The sequence below is a fragment of the Patella vulgata genome, chromosome 9 (genome assembly GCF_932274485.2).
Source record: "Patella vulgata chromosome 9, xgPatVulg1.2, whole genome shotgun sequence".
Taxonomy (NCBI): Eukaryota; Metazoa; Mollusca; class Gastropoda; family Patellidae; genus Patella; species Patella vulgata.
Genome location: NC_065887.2, coordinates 11,878,720 through 11,896,154, shown reverse-complemented (window position 1 = coordinate 11,896,154; position 17,435 = coordinate 11,878,720). Strand labels below are relative to the sequence as shown.

The window sequence follows — 17,435 nt, the reverse complement described above, 5'->3', positions numbered from 1 at the left end:
TCACAGCGGAAATCTCCAACAGATTCTAATGATCCTAATAATGGTGGAAACAATACATCTACTCAACCTGGCAGCAGACCTCTGCCATCATCTAATTATGGTCCACATAATGGTAACCCGGGTAATTCAAATGTTGCCGTTTCTTTTTTATATGCCCATATTGAAATGTGGTTGTACATTGTTGACACCTCCACCCGTCGTGGTCCACAATGCCGGATTTAGATGAAGGGAGGCCCTTTGTGGTCGTCCACAAAAGCTTCATCAATTTAAAAATTACTTTTCAACAATTTGCGATAATTAGTCTGAGTTATGGCTCTTGGTCATTTTGAAAAATCTTATTAACGCTCTCTTTAAATTTTCATTGGATCAGTTTGAAATTTATACACCGTTTTTATGTTCTTGAGAGATTTTTTATCTCAAACTGCTATAGTTATCATGTGATTAGGGTACATACATGTAGAAGATGCTCAAACCTTAATTATTTCTGATAATTACTTCATGGATTATTAGTTTTTAGGGTTTGGTCAATGCACTCATTGCGTGCAAAGGAATAAATATGAGACAACCTTTAATTGTGGACTGCCCTTACAACTTAACAGCCGTGGGCTCATGTTTCGTTATTGGGCGACCTATCTTTTTCTCACTCTTACAAGCACACTGGAAAACCGAGAGTTCTGCAGCTTAGCAGAATACATAGTAGTTTAGAGCAGATAGAAGGGATCTGTTGGTATTAGAACACAGATCTTTTGTTTTCTATTCAAATAACCAGTAAATGTATAAACACACTATAACACCTGTCTTCATTAGCCCAGTCAGTGCAGAAAAGTAGGACATTAACCCCCATTTTTATTTTATAATTGAAGATAAAATCAGGCCCCGGTTTCTCAAAGCATTCTAGATTTGAAGGGGCATTAGGTAAGATTAGATATAGAGCTGACACTTCATGCTATAATAGTTAAAAAAATAGATAATGAAAATGAATATATGCTGAAAATTTCATTCTGAACCAAGATATTAGGCTAGCCTTGATCATCATTACTAACATTGGTACGATAATAATGTCTTGATTATCCATTTTTACGTTAAATTATCCATCACAAAATGTATTCAAATCCACTAAATAACGCAGGCTAACAATGTCATTGAGAGTTGATTATGGTCTGGATAAGTTAATTAATGTCTAATTAATAATTTAGATAACATTTAAGGCCTAAAGAAAGACGAGCAATAGGAAGATTTAGCTCTTGCATAATGTATGTTTAAGTTAAGAATTTACTCAACGTTCAATCACAGTATATGAGAAATATCTTTTATCCAGAAACACAAAACTTTGCACAGTTTCTTATTGATATATATGATACATTAAAACAACAAAAGTTTTATATTTTAGTTAAAATAAGTCGAACAATTTTGAGTAAATTCTGAGAATGCCTCATGAACTTGGGGTCAGAATGGGTGTGACATTGTGGATTGATTATTTAGATTTACCTCCCTTTAAACAATGGTAAATGATAAAATCAGATATTTCTTTATTTTACAGCTGGTTTCCCCCAGAACACAAATAATCAAAGAATGACCCGACCGCCTGTACCTCAAGGTCGTGGAGGTCAGACGCAGATAAATAATGGGCGTGGTCGAGGAGGAAGAAGATAGCTAATGAATTCAAAAAACAATCATAGACATTATCAAAAATCATTATCACAGAACTTGGAATAAGTTTCAAGGACTGCTTCCTTGTTATGTATTCAAAGGAGGTATCGCCCTATTGTTGTGCGTCTTTGTGTGTCTTTAAACTGAAAGAAAACTGGGATATAACAAAGAAAATTACCAGTTATGATGGCCGCCATTTCTTTTCAATAGAGCTATGGTTCATTCATGGGGATATAAGTTAACCAAATCAAAAATTAATATCCATATGAATCTGTTTTGCATGAAGTTTTCCATTCTGTGACTTGAAACCATCCAGTTGATGAAGAAAGGGGTCTTTCAAAGAGTCACCTTTGGATTGATTTACTGCAGAAATTTTCTAAAATTACAAAAGTGTTTGGCTCTGCCAGTTGTCCCCCTTATCTTACAAAATTAATTTGTTTAATATTATGGCATCTTGTGTAACAGTAGCTACGTTACAAATTCTATACAAGTAACTATTATAATGCTGGGACCAGGTACTTCTGAATGATTTTTTTTTGTCCGAGTGAAAAATTCAACCTGAAATTTTAAAAAGATGGTGCTTTAATAAATACAAATCCATCCAAGAACAGCCATACTAATATCAGAAACAATCACATCTCGCATCATCCTTAGTATCTCCAGTGGTCTCATTCCGTTCTGTCCACTCACTCCTGGGTTCATAGGGACTCAGACTAGTAATTATTTCCCATTATTTCATGATGGACAAATGTAGTGCCAGTTATAAATAGACAATTTTTTCCTTAATTTTTTTCTCCCCTCTTCCTGCATTTTTTGGTTGACTTTTCGGTCTAGAATTGGAGAAAAGGGATCAAATTTGCAATTTCATAGCAGTTTTGGGTAATACTGATGATATTAGAGCGGAGGGATAGGGGGTGTAAAGTGTCTTTCTGCAGAGCAATCATGTCTGAAGTGAGATTTTCACCCGTCAACTTTAAATCCCTGTTGTAAAAAATCTAAACGGTCAACCCCCTACAAAATTATGATGAGGAGATTGCCAAATGTGGTCCCCATTGTGCCGATAAAGATTGGAACCAACGGAATGTTGAGCAAAAAGCTACAGCCTGTGATGTTACAGCCATTTAACATTGAAGTCAATGGGCAAATAATTGCTAGTCTGAGCCATACATAGGGGAGACACTTATTCAAATTATCTACCCTTGATGATTGTGCAATTTTTATCAACAAATCAAAAAAATTGTTAAACCCATAAAACTGACATCTTTTTTGTGTGCATGTCAATTCTTTTATATTAAATTTCTTGCAAATTTTCTCATCGAGCGAACAAGCCACCATAGTGTTATGAATCTAAATTTGATTGGTTCGTAGAATCGAGCTATGATCACAGGCTGATAATTTGAATATGTGAATACACCATGGACGAACCCAGGATATAATGGACTAGAATGGAATGAGACCACTTGGATATCAAGGATGGACAAACCTAATTTCAACACAAAATTTATGTTTTACAGCCAGTGACAAACTTAATTCTGTACTTACTTACATGTCTGCAATCTTTGATAGAAGGTATTCTTGGAAACCCATCCATACAGTACGCATCATAGTCCCATATTTTCCAGGGATGTGTCCAAGAATCTGAGCAGTGGAGGGTCCAACGTAGAGACAATGTCAAGTTTGGAATGGGGTCTGGGGTATTACCCGAGAATTTTATAAAATCAGAAATACTGGAGACCAAACTCTGTTCATTTATATGCATACATGTATAGGATTAGAGTGGAATGACTTTATTTCAATTTGCTCTGCGTGAGCATGGGAGGGTCCGAGCGAGTTAAAATACAGAGTCACTGACTATAACTGTCTGCAATATCACCTCGGTGGAGAGAGAGAGAGAAAAAAAACTAGGTCATTTCGGGACTAACATGGTTCAATTTTATTTCAATAATTCGCTTGCGTGTAGGGGTCTTCACCCCGGTGGAAGCGGACATTAAATAAAGCAATTTCACAAACACTAAAACTGCAATGTTTTAGAACAGTCTTCTGGTTTTTCTCTGTTTGAAACCACCTTACATTATAGTAACACGGTGTATTGCTTTAAATATTTCAGTTTTAATACTTTATGAATGTCTTCCTTGGAAGCTAAAATTGTCAGGATTTCCTGGGCAATTTATGTAAAAAAAAAAAAAATGGTAATTTCCATAATCTGAAGCACCATTGGTATTTTTGCACATGCACACATCTCATTAATAAAAATCATTTCACTGCTAAATCCATTTATCTTTGTATCATTCTATTAGTTACCTGCCCCTGGATCTGACTTCTGGAAAGGTCTCTACATGTAGATAGCCTCGATCTCCTTCCCAGAGGTTCTACTTCACTAACACCTGGGTGCGTTCACAAGGTATTTACGGATTCAAATTATCTGCCCTTGATGATTTCAATAGCCATGTAGGGTGTTTCTACGAACCAATCAAAAACAGATTTACATATCAGTCTTAGCATCATAGTTTATGTTCACCACAATATAAAGCAGCTTGTAGGTTCGATTAAGAGAAAGTTTGAAAGAAATTTAATTTCATCAATGTGACATTCACACAAAAAGATGTCCTAAAGTACTTTTACAAAGTTTACGATTCAACAAAATGTGAGTTACTTCCCTTTGTCCTCTTTCTATTTATGGAATTTTTTGATTGATCCATAAAACAGCACAATTATTATCCATCCAGTAGATGGATTGCTGTATGCACAATTATCAAGGGTGGATAACTTGGCTGTGTCTCTACTTTGAATGGGATATCGAGGATGTGTTTGCTTATAGTTGCTACAAAGGCTGATTAAAATGAATGATCCTGTAAGATTTCAAAAGTTTAATCAATGCCCATTGTGAGTGACAGATGAAACAACTTAAATAGAGCTAAATAAGGCCCCAAAGGATCTTTCAATCCAGATTGTTATGATTAGTCGGCAAACAGTCAGTAATGCAACCAAGATTTTCAATATCCAGTATTAAAGACACTGGAAGCTACAGTTTAGGGCCATATTATCAAATAATGGCTTCAGCAGTTAGGGTGAATTGACAGATCTTTTAACTTATTTCTTGGTAATTAATAGTTTTCTTCAATGTGCCGATAGTACATGGCCCATCATGACAGTGGGGAAATATTTCAACATTTTTTCGTGGATTATTTAAAATGACACTGGGTGGGGGGGGGGGAATATTTCCACATTTTTTCGTGGATTGTACAGAGAATCTTCTCTATCCGGTAATTTGTTACCACATTCTGGCTAAAGAAAAAGATAGGTTGCCAGACAACAAAACATAAGCCCACAGAGAGAGAGAGAAATGGGGTTTAACGTCCACTCGACACAAACTAGGTCATTTCGGGACTAACATATGGTTTAATTTTATTTCAATAATTCGCTTGCGCGTAGGGGTCTTTAGCAGTGGGAGGAAACTGGAGGACCCGGAGAAAACCCGACCCTACTCCTTGCCACGTACAACCTGGGATTCGAAACCACGCCAGTCGACTCAATGACAGACTTTATGATACCGCTAACCATTCAGCCATCCAACCCCCCCATAAGCCCACAGCAGTCAAGAGATGAAACTTAGCTGAACATTTATAAAAATATCTATACCAAATCACTGACAATCAAAATGACAGGCACCTGTGACAGGTACTTGCTGTAAGCCCTCTTTCTTCAAGTACACATAAATATCTTTGGACACAAAACATAGAGAGAACCGTCAACAAAACGTGTTCAATTTTATGTTTGTGTTTTATTACACATCAACATGTTAGTAGCCAAATGACAATATGTGCAATGCAAGGTGTGCAGATTACTCAATATTTAGCCCGAAGACAGACTTTGTCAGCACAGCATTCTGTTCCAGGATTAAAATAAAGAGAAATGGGGTTTAGCGTTTACTAGACACAAACTAGGTCCAAGAGGTTGGACAGGTGACCCTACTTGTCACGTACAACCAGGGAATTGAAACCATGCCATTTGACTCAATGACAGACCTTATGATATAACATGCTGGCACCTGCTAACAATTCGGCCATCCAAGCCCCCAAAAGGATGGATTTAAAACAAGACAAAATTAATTATATTACAAAACACCATTTTATTAATGATCATGCACAAAGAGCTACAAAAGAAGAGTATGATTTTAGAATAAAATATCAAAGAATAAACATTATAAAATGAAATGACTGGCAAATATACCATATCTACGACAAAAAAAAACTTATCTAAATTTGTACACTACATTTGTGATTAAAAGCATGAAAGAAAATAGTCTAATATAAAATATATATATATAATTCTCCTATCTTGGAGGGACAAACATTTACGTTTTGTTACTTCTTTTTTAAAAAAAAAAACATTTCACATAATAATGGCCATTTTATCAAATACACAGTAGTACACTTATATTATCGTATTCATTTTAAAACTCATCTCCTTAATTTCATCCAAACAGACAAAATATTTAAAATATCGAAATAGATCGGATTCAATTTTGGAAAAAGGAAGAAAAAATGGAAAATGAACCAAATAATATTACTAAAAAGACAATTTGAGACATTTAAAAATATAGATATTTATAATGGACTCTTGTGTGTTTTTAGAGTTATGTTAAAACTCTCAATATATTATACTATGGTTATACAATATAAAAATGATAAATGCACAAAAAGCCTTCTAGATAAGTATATATGTAGTGGTGTATCAACGATATGGGCAGGGAGGACACAGGCCCTGGGCGCGCGCGCCACTGAGAGATACTACCAGAGTACCGATAGCACAATTTTGCGTAGACACACCACTGGGTATATGTTGTATGGTATAGTGGGTTTTTTTCTTCAAAAAATGTTAAAAATGAAATTTTTGTAGAAGGAATGATGTGAATAGAATAAAATGATTGTATATTTACAAATATTGCTCTGTACTGGTCCAGGTTTTATTTTTGTATATTTACACAAGATTTTACTCACTGGTCCAGTTTCTTACAAAAACCACGTTATTAAATGTTAGTACAAAAAAAAAAAAACATAAAATATAATAATAAATGAATCTGGTCTATTTTACGTCAGTCTGCTTTCTCCGCTTAAAAATTCTTTGATGATATGTATGCAAATCTGATGTTCTTAAGACAAGAAGTGAAATTGCTTTTCATTGTTTTCTTTTCACAAAAATAGTATCGGAGAAGATTATATCAGTATAATTTAAAATTCTTTCCATGGGTGCACCGTTCACATGTTATACTTTCTACACAAATGGTCTTTTGTAGTCTTTCGAGATAAAAGTCATTTCTCTGATAGTTTTACAAGTCTGTGTCAAACCAGGACATATGTTGGTTTTCGCTTTGTGGCATGCTCGAGTCGAGATTGTAGTCCCCAGATGTAGCACCTAGTTCGGTCATATTGTCCATTGGTCCGTAAGCACTCCCGGGATGGCTACCCAACTCTAGCCCTTGCATAGAATCTGTTGGCACGTTTTCAAATCCTAAAATAAAACAATGTGTAAATTTTATGGAAATTTGTTAACGACACATCAGTGTGTCTCATTACAGAGTTTCATTCGATAGTCAATAGGAAATGAAATTGTGTTTAACATCCTACTGTCCTGCATCAATGAAGACGGACATATGCCATGCAGTGTGTTATGAGGTTAATTTTGCCCCGACAGTGGTTTTCCGCCCCATCTATGTTTCCGATACAATGACCATACTTTTGTTGTTTAAAGAGAATTTATGCTGAACATTTTTTTGGCTTCAAATGTTAAAGATGCATTATGTTAAGAGCTAAATCAGCCTATTGCAGGTTTTTATATAAAATTAGCATAATGCCTTTTTAAATAACCACTTGAATTACTAATTATTTAACAAATTTCTGTTTTCTTAGTTATTTTGTATATGAAAGGGAGTTAAAGTCGTCATACTGTTCTAATGAAGACTGGCATACACCACACAGTTTGGCCTTACTCGTATTTCAAATTCCATCCTGCACCACTTAAAAGATATTTTGCACCGACTGGGCAAATGAAGAAGACAGTTATTTTGCAGCAACTGGGCTAATGAAGACGACAGTTATTTTGCACCAACTGGGCTATTAAGTGTTATTTTGGAAGCTGGTATATATTTTTTATATTGACTTACCATGTCTGTTGATATCAGGTTGACCAGAATACATACTACCCTGACTACCATGATGTGGTGGTTGATACATCTGTTCTCTTGTACCTTCTCCCATAGCCATCTGATTTACATCATCAAATCCTGGTGGCTAAAAAAAAAAAACAACCATTAATACAACTTCTTTATACATTTATAAACATTAACGATGCTAAAATTGAAACTAGACCATTTTGGGACAAACATGGTACAATTTTATTTCAATAATTCGCTAGCACATAGGGGTTTTAAGCAGTGAGAGGAAATCCCAGGGAAAATGCATGAGGTTGGACAGGCGACCCTACTCCTTGTTACGGGATACGAAACCACACGAATTGACTCAATGACAAGACCATATGATCACCCACCCGGCAAGCTAGTGTTTGCGGCTCAGATGTAACTACTCCAGAATCAATCTAGTAGAAGACACGTTTTCCATTTTGATACTTTATCAAAGATTAAAATCAAAACAAGAATTGACAATAGCGTGGAATTAACAGATACTTACATCACTCCATGCTTGATTCTGATCACCTCGATACAATGAACTTGTCAATTCCATGGACAGACGTTTTTTATAATCCTGTGGTTTATCTTCAGACATACGGAATAGAACAGCTGCAGCGTAAGTAGCTGTAATAATAATAATACTGTTTAATTTTAACTATAACGGCAGACATTGTGGCATAGAATACTAAATCGTTAAGTTATCCAACAATAAGGTCCCCATGGCAACAATATGTCAGATAATTGAAAACTTTACCAAAGATATTCAATTTCAATTAATGTGTAATAATGATTCAATGTAACATAAAACACCAGAAATCATTCAGTTTTTTTTAATCCTTCAAAAATTGAACAATAACTAAAGGCAACCTAATTCAAAGGTATTACTTCCAGAAAGTGGAAAAAAAACAGCCTAGTGAAATTTGTTGAAAGGTTGAACTTACCAACTCCCTCGTTTCTTGAGTGTAGTAGTTCAGTTAATGGTGCAGTTGCTCCCTCTTGTTCAATGATTTCAGCACCTTCTTTATCAGCAGCTAGTTCACACAACACACCAGCAGCTACTCTCTGTATATTTTCAATTGGTGAATACAAAAGCTGTAAAATATAAAAGATAATATCTGAAAGCTACTGTGGATTAACTTATAACTAACTATGAAGCAGTGTTAGAATTCCGTCCGTATTTCAGACATGCCCTACGCTATTTTCCAAACGTCCGACCAAGAATATGCTCAATCAGACATCAAGATATGATGAAGCTAAGAGGTCTATTTGTGTTGAAACATATTTTATTGTGATTTCAGTGACAATTTGAGAGGGAAAAAGTGACTCAGTGCAAGGAAGGCGGACATTGATTTGAATAATTAATCATACATAATGATTCACCAGTTACTATTAAAGCAGTGATATCTAAAAAGTGAGAAATAGGGTTTCATGTCCACTCGAAATAAACTAGATTTTGGGACTAACATATGGATTAATTTTATTACAATTATTTGTTTCTGCAGCGTAGAGGTCTTTAGAAGTGGAAGACACCGGGAGACCCGGACAAGATCTCAAATTTGCAGTTTCTATTTAATATCTAGCAATAGGACTTGAATCAAGAGAGTGCAACCATGAAAGTTTTCGCAACTTACTGTGTGAACACACAAATGTTAAATAACATGACTTACTTGAACGAAAAGTGGGATACAGTTCAATCCACGGATGACAGCACGGTTGTGAGGTTCACGGGCCAAAATATGGAGAGCACCACCTGTACCTTCGACAATATCTTCCATTCTAACACCATCAACTAAACTAGGTCCACCATTGGCAGAGCTTACGGAAGCTCTCTAAAAAAAAAAACCAAATAAACAATTGTTTACTGACAATCATCACTAATTAGTAAAATATAAGGAAAATGGCCATAAACACTTTGTTAAACCGATACATTCACTTTGTAGAATTTTTATGTCGATGGTGCCACTCGGGGAAATGTTGATTTCCTTGCCGACTAAGATTGTGAAAATAGAATCTCTAATAACAAATATCAGTCATAAAATGATGAACTAAAACTTTTAGAAGATTTAGCATTCTCTGCAGACAAGAAATAATCCAGTGCCACCTGTAACTGTTAGGTCAAATCTTTTTATCTATCACTGATATTTTGGCTCCTATTGTTTTCATAATTAAATGTTAAATAATCTATCCTAAGTACATTTTAGCAGGTAATAAACCGTTAAAAATTTGATATGCAAAAAAGGGCAGCATTAACTTATTTCTGTGCAAGTGACTGAGAAAAACACAAATTATTAACAGTTTGAGAAGTAATTAGTTGACTTACCCTTTGTGTATCTTGGTGGGCACGGATCAGAAGTTGAACAATACGAGGAAGAGCACCATGTTCTCTAAGAGGAGCATGATTGGCTGGACATAGAGCCAAGTTGTGGATTAGACCAACCACGGCTTTGATTAGTGGCCAACGGCTTGGTGGGTGGAGTAATTTGACTAGAACAGGAAGTCCATAGTGAAGACGCACAGCATTCTGGGCCATCTCAGCTTCTGGGTGACGAGCAGTCAAATGACGCAAGGCACATACCTATAAGAAATTGAGAAGAATTAGAATATTTTTAATGGATATCACATGAATTTTTAATTATTGATTGAAAGATCATAAGTATAAATTGAAAACTAAACTTTAGTATGGTGAAGAAACTAACGCTAGGTTCTCACTATCAAAATTATTTAACTGTGGAGCAATCGTGGTGTTCTCATCCTATATTGAGGTCAGTCAAGGCAATCCTGTTGATGGTATCCGAATGCATCTTCACATACCAGATCGTGGACACAATAGGGACAATCCTATCGTAATGTATCGCATGACTGTCTGGACCGAACATAAAAGATTTACTTAAAATTCTTATAAAACATTTCTCTGTACAGCGAAATCTAGCTCAACAACCACCACAGGTCACTCACGTATACAATATATAACCATATTTTAACAGAATTCATCATATTGAAATTTTATGTGAAATGAACACATATCGTATAATCTAATCTAAAATGAAAAGATTTCAAAACTGGAGACTTTGATTTGCACAGTTATAAACAGTCAATGTTTTCAGAGTTTATCAACTCCTTATCCTTGAATTTATATCAGGAATGAAACTGGTTATAATCAACTTACTGTTGGTTCTGTTATGTCCTCTCGATCTCCAGCCTGCATAATAGTACGAACAAGCGCCTCAATACCTCCGACCTGGCACACGATCACCTTATTACGTTGGTTATTACATGTCAAGTTAGACAAGATACCAGCAGCACAAGTTATTACATTAATATCATTGGATGATAATAACTGGGTCAACACTTGTAATATTCCTTCTAATGCATCCTGAAATACATAAACAGATAATGTCAAATATAAAATACTTCAACAGATACGTCAAATATAAAATACATAAGTCATGATTTTGCAATAACAAAGTTGCAAGATTGGGTCTGAAATGTTCTGAAAATAAATTCCCAAACTGCAACCAATATCGAATCCTGTTAGACTACTATTGTCAACAGAATTATGATTTTATCAAAACAAATCTGCTTCAGCGATGATTGATAGGTATTATTTTTTATTTAGATGCCATCTGAAACTCGTGCTTTTACTCGGCATCTCCTAGGGTGTGCACAACACACAGAACAGTTAAAATACCAGGAGTTTTCCAAGAGTTATTTACTAGATTCTACGAGTCCCTGTATAGAATTCTACATACAAGGTTTGAACCTGTACTTACCACTTTAGTTGCTGCATCTGACAAGTTTCTCAATGTCCACAAACAATTCTGTACCAAACGTTGACTTTGATGACCTAAATGCATAGCCAAAGCTTGCATGCCACCTAAAAATTATATAAATTAAAAAGAGGACATTATTTCTAAAAGTATCAAATCACATTTTTAGATAGAAATTGGGTTAACATCCACAAACTATCATTTCGGGAATGACAAATAGTTCAATTTTATTTCGATCATTTGTTTCTGCATAGGGGTTAGCCGGGAGAATAAGACAGTGAGCCTACTCCTTTTCACGTACAAGCGATGAATTGAAACTGTGCCACTTTACTTAATGACAGACCGTATGATCTGAAGCACATGCATTAACCCATTCGGCCAACATATCCCCTAACAATTTAATACTTTTTATCAAAAACTTCGTCCATAAAGATTTTTGACTTGACTAATTCTGTTTAATCATAGTGACAATTTCGACTTACCGGCTTCAACAATGGCTGGTTTGTTGCTTTGACAGACAGATAAAACTTTTAACACTCTAGATGTAGTCCACAGTAGTTTTTCATACGTGTAAGATTTCATGATACGAACCAATTCACCTGGGCCACCACTAGCTAGTATTATCAACTGGAAAAAAATTCAAAATGGTTTAAATGAAATGTGGTTTAACATCATACTCTTCTGCACTGATAAGCTAATGATGGTTAAAATGGCTAGAGCTCTTGTTGGGCCAAAAATAAATCTTTCGACTTCATTGGACTATCGTAAGCTACCTTTGTTAAATTTCCTAGAATAAATCTTTGCATAAATATCAATAGAATCATACCTTGCTTTCTTGGTTTCCATAAGCCAGAATTTGTAAACAATCAGTTGTAATAGCCAAGAATTTCACATTGTTGTTTCTTTGTAAAAGAGCCACCATCTTTTGTAAACCACCTGCTAATCTGACCGCCATTTTGGATCCCTCCTGATGAAGTAGCAAGTTGTGTAAGGTTGTTATTGCGTAAAATAAAACAGATTCAACTGGTGAACTGAAAAATAATAAAAACAAAAATAAACACCATTTTCTTTAAACTTAATATTAGCAAAGTTAACCATATTGTTTCCAAGAATAAAACCATGAGACATCTTTCTATACTAAAATCATTTTTACAAAGATCAATAATAGAAAAATGTTCTAATTTAGAAATGATATCTACTGTACTAAAAGGAATTGATTCAATGTCATTTAGTAATTGAACTGGAAATACGCAGGACACAAGTTCACAGAATACAAAATGAAATGAAATGGGGTTTAACGTCCTACTGTTCTGCTTCGACTGGGCTAATGAAGACGGGCTGAGGGAAATTTTGTCCAGGCTGCGGCACCATGGCCTACTCTTATATCGAATTCCAACAGTCAAGGGATCTTTTACATGCACGCCAATGTGTCTACGGGACCTCATTTTTTCATCCCATCCGAAACAACTAAACAGCTGTCCTTGTCGGGCTCATAGAATACAATGATTGCTCGAGAAGCCTAGAGGAAAAGATCACTCAGTAATAAATAGTAATTGTATCCATAAAACTGTTTCCCCTCATTGTTCTAAAAAAAAGTTGGGCAAGATAAAAGTAATTTTTACCTCAGGAGTTTGACAAGAGCTGGTATACCACCCGATTTAAAGATGGCGAGTAAACCCTGTCGATGATGAGAGAGATTGTGTAATGTACCAGCAGCACATCGGGTGATTTCTAGATCATCAGTGTTGTTCATAGCTCGCACTAAAGCTGCCAATATTTGTGGAGAATTCATAATAGCGTGACGACTAGCTTCCTTCTTAGATAGCTGATGCACCATCATGGCTGCTTGTGTTACAACAACTTGGTCTTCATCATTCAGTAGTTTAATCAATTCAGGGATTGCTCGTGTAGCAAGATCTGCATCATCCTAAAACAATCAAATAAGTCATTTTTAATTATAAAATCAATTTCTAATAGTTAATTATCTAAACTTTCATATGTAGACAGAATAATGAAGTCAAGTAACCAAAAATGTAATCACATGCATTACAAAAACATTCTCTTCCAATCTTCAATTCACAAGTTTAAATATTCAAATAGTTACGATTGTTCAGATTTTGAAACAGCGTTCAACAAAATAAAATGGGGTTTAAGTCCTACTTTTCCGCACCGACTTGGCTAAAGAAGACAGGCATACACCACAGAGTGTGCTATGGGGTGAGAATTCTTATTCCAAATCATTGTTCCTTGTCAGACCCTCAGTCCTGCACCACAGACAAGGGCAATCAAATATTTGAACACTGCACCTCACTGAGCCACCACAGCTAGTGAATATTCAAATACAGGCATGAAGGCTGATTACAATTTTCTCACAGTATAATATTTACAGCATTTACTAGTAAAGACAGAAATGGGGTTTAACGTCCACTCGACACAAACTAGGTCATTTTCGGACTAACCCTGGGTTCAATTTTATTTCAACAATTCGTGTCTTTACCATTGGGAGGAAACCAGAGGATCCGGAGAAAAACCCACGGGGTTGAACAGGCGACCCTACTTCTTGTCACGTACAATCAAGGAATCTAAACGCCAGTTGATTCAATGACAGACCTTATGATACAGCGCGCATGTTCCAACCATTCGGCCATCCAACCCCCTAGTATTTACTAGTAAACCTACCTGGTAATTAATCAGGTTAACAACAGCATGTTTTAACATTTGAGATGGTTCTGATAAACGTTGTACGGCTGTTGGTTGATCGGGATGAATCTGTGTTGAAGGTATCTGAACTCCCTCAGGAAGAGTCTCAGGAAACATGGCTGCTCTTACTCTCTGGGACCGAGTCTGATTCAAGGTTTGGTTGATATCTGTAAAGGGAAATTTTGAGATTAAGAAAATTGCGTGAATATATATTATTTCTAATTTTCTTTTCTTTATCTCTGGAAGAATTTGTCAAACAATATTTCTATTAAAATTTATAAAACGATTCACTTACCATCAACCTCATTTTGAGAATAACCATCACCAAATCCAGCGGACTGAGACCACTCATACATCAACTTTTCTTCATCGTCCAGTTCCTCTCCATGACTTTTGCTACTTATTGACGGAGCCTACAATCATACATATATTCAACATTATCATCTGTTTCTATTTTACTTTTTAACACACAAACACCAAACAAAAGGCCAAAAAAAGCAAAACATACGTCGAGTCGCATCCCCAATTAAAGTGTATGCAAGCCAGATGACTTCTTACAATATATCAAGTTACATGTACATGCAGTAGCAGGAAATCACAGGGCTCTGAGAAAACCCATGCGATTCAACAGGTGACTCTACTCCTTGTCACGTACAAGTGGGGAATTGAAACACGCCACTTGATTCAACAGGCAACCATACTCCTTGTCACACACAAGCAGGGAATCTAAATCACGCCACTCTATTCACTCTATTCAATGACAACCCGCATGATCTAACGCACCATTCAGCCGGTCAACACCCTCTAAATATGATATAATAATTACCTGTGTGGTTGTACCAGAGTGAATACCAGAATCTATGTTATACTGATCGGGCCACATCATGGTTCTTTGTTTATCCATTGGCATATTTGATAAATCCATATAATTACTACCTTCATTAGCATTAGAACTCACTGAAAATAACAAATTATTTATATCAGTTTCAATTCCCATACACATATTTTGGACATAGCAATCTGCTCCAATCCCATACACATACTACCTCAAGTCTCTGTAGCCTGAATATAAACGATTTTATCCTCTATTCCTCATTTGAAACGTTATGAGTTTTTTTTGTTCTGATGGTTTCTGTTTTAATTTCCGCTCAGAAAGTAATGATTTATATTGGCCACTTGAAATGTTGTGCAAGTTGATTGTCTGCATTCATCAGATCATTTAATGAGATTTAAGAGGAACAATTAATGACAACTTGTCTGGGATTGTTTTTTTTTAATCAAGAATGGTTATAACTTCTCCAAATAACATTTCATGTATATTTTATTCACATTGTTTTGGATTTTTTTGTTTGTTCCACAAAAGGTTGTAAATGCATACATGAAGTTTATTGAATGAAGAGAATTTTTCAGATTAGTTCTTTACTAAACTAAGTATAGGAAAGGATTATTTGTATGTGAAAACTACTACATTGTATATGGAATATAACTTATGGCTTAACAATGTACGACTGATAAAGTAAATTAACTAAGGTTATTCTAAAACTGCTTCCTGAATCCTGGCAATGTCATGTTACTTTCAAACACCGTAAACTAAATATCATGAGCTCAAATTTTCATAGTTAATCATTTAAAAGGTACGACTATAACTAGAAACAAATTTCTTCAGTTGAAGATTTTACAGTGTACTATCCCAGATATCCGCTTTCAACACTTTTACGGATATCTGGCATAAAAAAAAAGAAAGTAATTGTTAAAATAGACTTTGAGCTAATCCATAGATTTGAATTATATTTGATGATGTTTATAAACTGGTATGTAATCTAACAAGATTAATGAGTTATGTCAATAAGATGATATCTATAACAATGTCAGGTATTAACGTCATTACAACCACTTGATATCAAGCCAACACATTGCCTACAGCTTGTGATAAGTGTTTAGATATAAAACTGTAGATAAAGATATTGAACAAGATTCTGACATGTATTTGTTGACAATTAGTTATGACATGTTCAAGTACAGTATTTACTTGCGTCAATTGTTACAAGTATCAATTCAATTCACTTTTATAACATACCTAGTACAAATGGGGTTTATAATCCTACCTTTTCTATACAGACTTCGGTAATGAATGCAAACATACTCCATACAGTGTGCCACATGTATGAGGGAGAATTTTGCCTGTACAGTGGAGCTACGACCTACTCTAATTCACTCTTATGAAAAGGGTTTTCTTACATTCCCACCGATGTGTACACCTGACCTCAACCGATCCAAATGACTAGACACTGTCCTTGCCAGGTCTTCTATCAATTACGCTACATAATACAATACTCTTACCATTTGAACAAGGAAAAGAATATCACAGTTCATGAAATATGAACACCAGTCATAAAATGAAATATGAACACGAGTCATTTTGAATTTAAACCGGACAGGAAACATTTCCGAGGTTTATTTTTATCATTGCCTTTGAAAAAGCAAGTATTTTGTATATCCACCTTGAACTATATCATGTTCAACTTCCAGTGGCAGTTAATAAATTAAATTTTCTTATTGAGCAAATAGTTTAATTTATACTTACTGGTTCTTGACTGGCCTGAGGCACTCATCTGTTGATAGCTACTCATTTTAAATGTCTTTGTTTATAATTTAATCTGAAAAATACAGAAACCAAAAGTTAAATCTCTATTAAAAAAATAAATAAAATATAAAACATGTTCTTTATAATTCAACGTATCACAAAAAAAACAATAAACAAGGCTTAGTTCAACTGGTTCTACTTCAAAACAATGTCCACAAATGTATATTTCAGACAATAGAATTTGCATAAAAAAACATTTGATACAACGACCGTTAACAAAAATTGCGGTAATGACCAGAAATTTTGCTTTTGACTGTGGCAATTAAATCTGCCTAGAAAATGTCTTTGATACAACGGCTGTTACGACCAAAAAATTTGGCTGCCTAACCAGAAATCTTTGTCCGTTTTTGCTTTAGACCATAGTCCCATAGAAGATCATAATAAAGTTTTACAATAACTAAAACAACTACCAGTAAACCAAACTTTGGAGTCACAGAGTCCTCTTTATTATGGCAGGCCATTAAATATTCATTCAAGTTGTGTCATA

The 17,435-nt window shown here is 35.1% G+C and overlaps 1 protein-coding gene across 2 annotated transcripts in view; it reads right to left on the bottom strand.

Annotated features, from left to right (window-relative positions):
* Positions 1-5,759: 5,759 nt before the first annotated feature.
* LOC126832382 (catenin beta) overlaps positions 5,760-17,435 on the bottom strand; it is a 33,838-nt gene continuing 22,162 nt past the window's right edge. For both annotated transcript variants that reach the window (XM_050563135.2, XM_056103155.1), the window contains exons 2-16: positions 16,889-16,961; positions 15,131-15,261; positions 14,600-14,717; positions 14,284-14,471; positions 13,227-13,531; positions 12,431-12,635; positions 12,087-12,231; positions 11,608-11,711; positions 11,004-11,210; positions 10,158-10,412; positions 9,505-9,666; positions 8,779-8,929; positions 8,337-8,461; positions 7,814-7,940; positions 5,760-7,161 (exon numbers count right to left, since the gene is read on the bottom strand). In XM_050563135.2, coding sequence (XP_050419092.1) covers positions 6,980-7,161; positions 7,814-7,940; positions 8,337-8,461; positions 8,779-8,929; positions 9,505-9,666; positions 10,158-10,412; positions 11,004-11,210; positions 11,608-11,711; positions 12,087-12,231; positions 12,431-12,635; positions 13,227-13,531; positions 14,284-14,471; positions 14,600-14,717; positions 15,131-15,261; positions 16,889-16,934 — 2,451 coding nt within the window. In that variant the 5' untranslated portion in view covers positions 16,935-16,961 and the 3' untranslated portion in view covers positions 5,760-6,979. The remainder of the gene's footprint in view (positions 7,162-7,813; positions 7,941-8,336; positions 8,462-8,778; positions 8,930-9,504; positions 9,667-10,157; positions 10,413-11,003; positions 11,211-11,607; positions 11,712-12,086; positions 12,232-12,430; positions 12,636-13,226; positions 13,532-14,283; positions 14,472-14,599; positions 14,718-15,130; positions 15,262-16,888; positions 16,962-17,435) is intronic.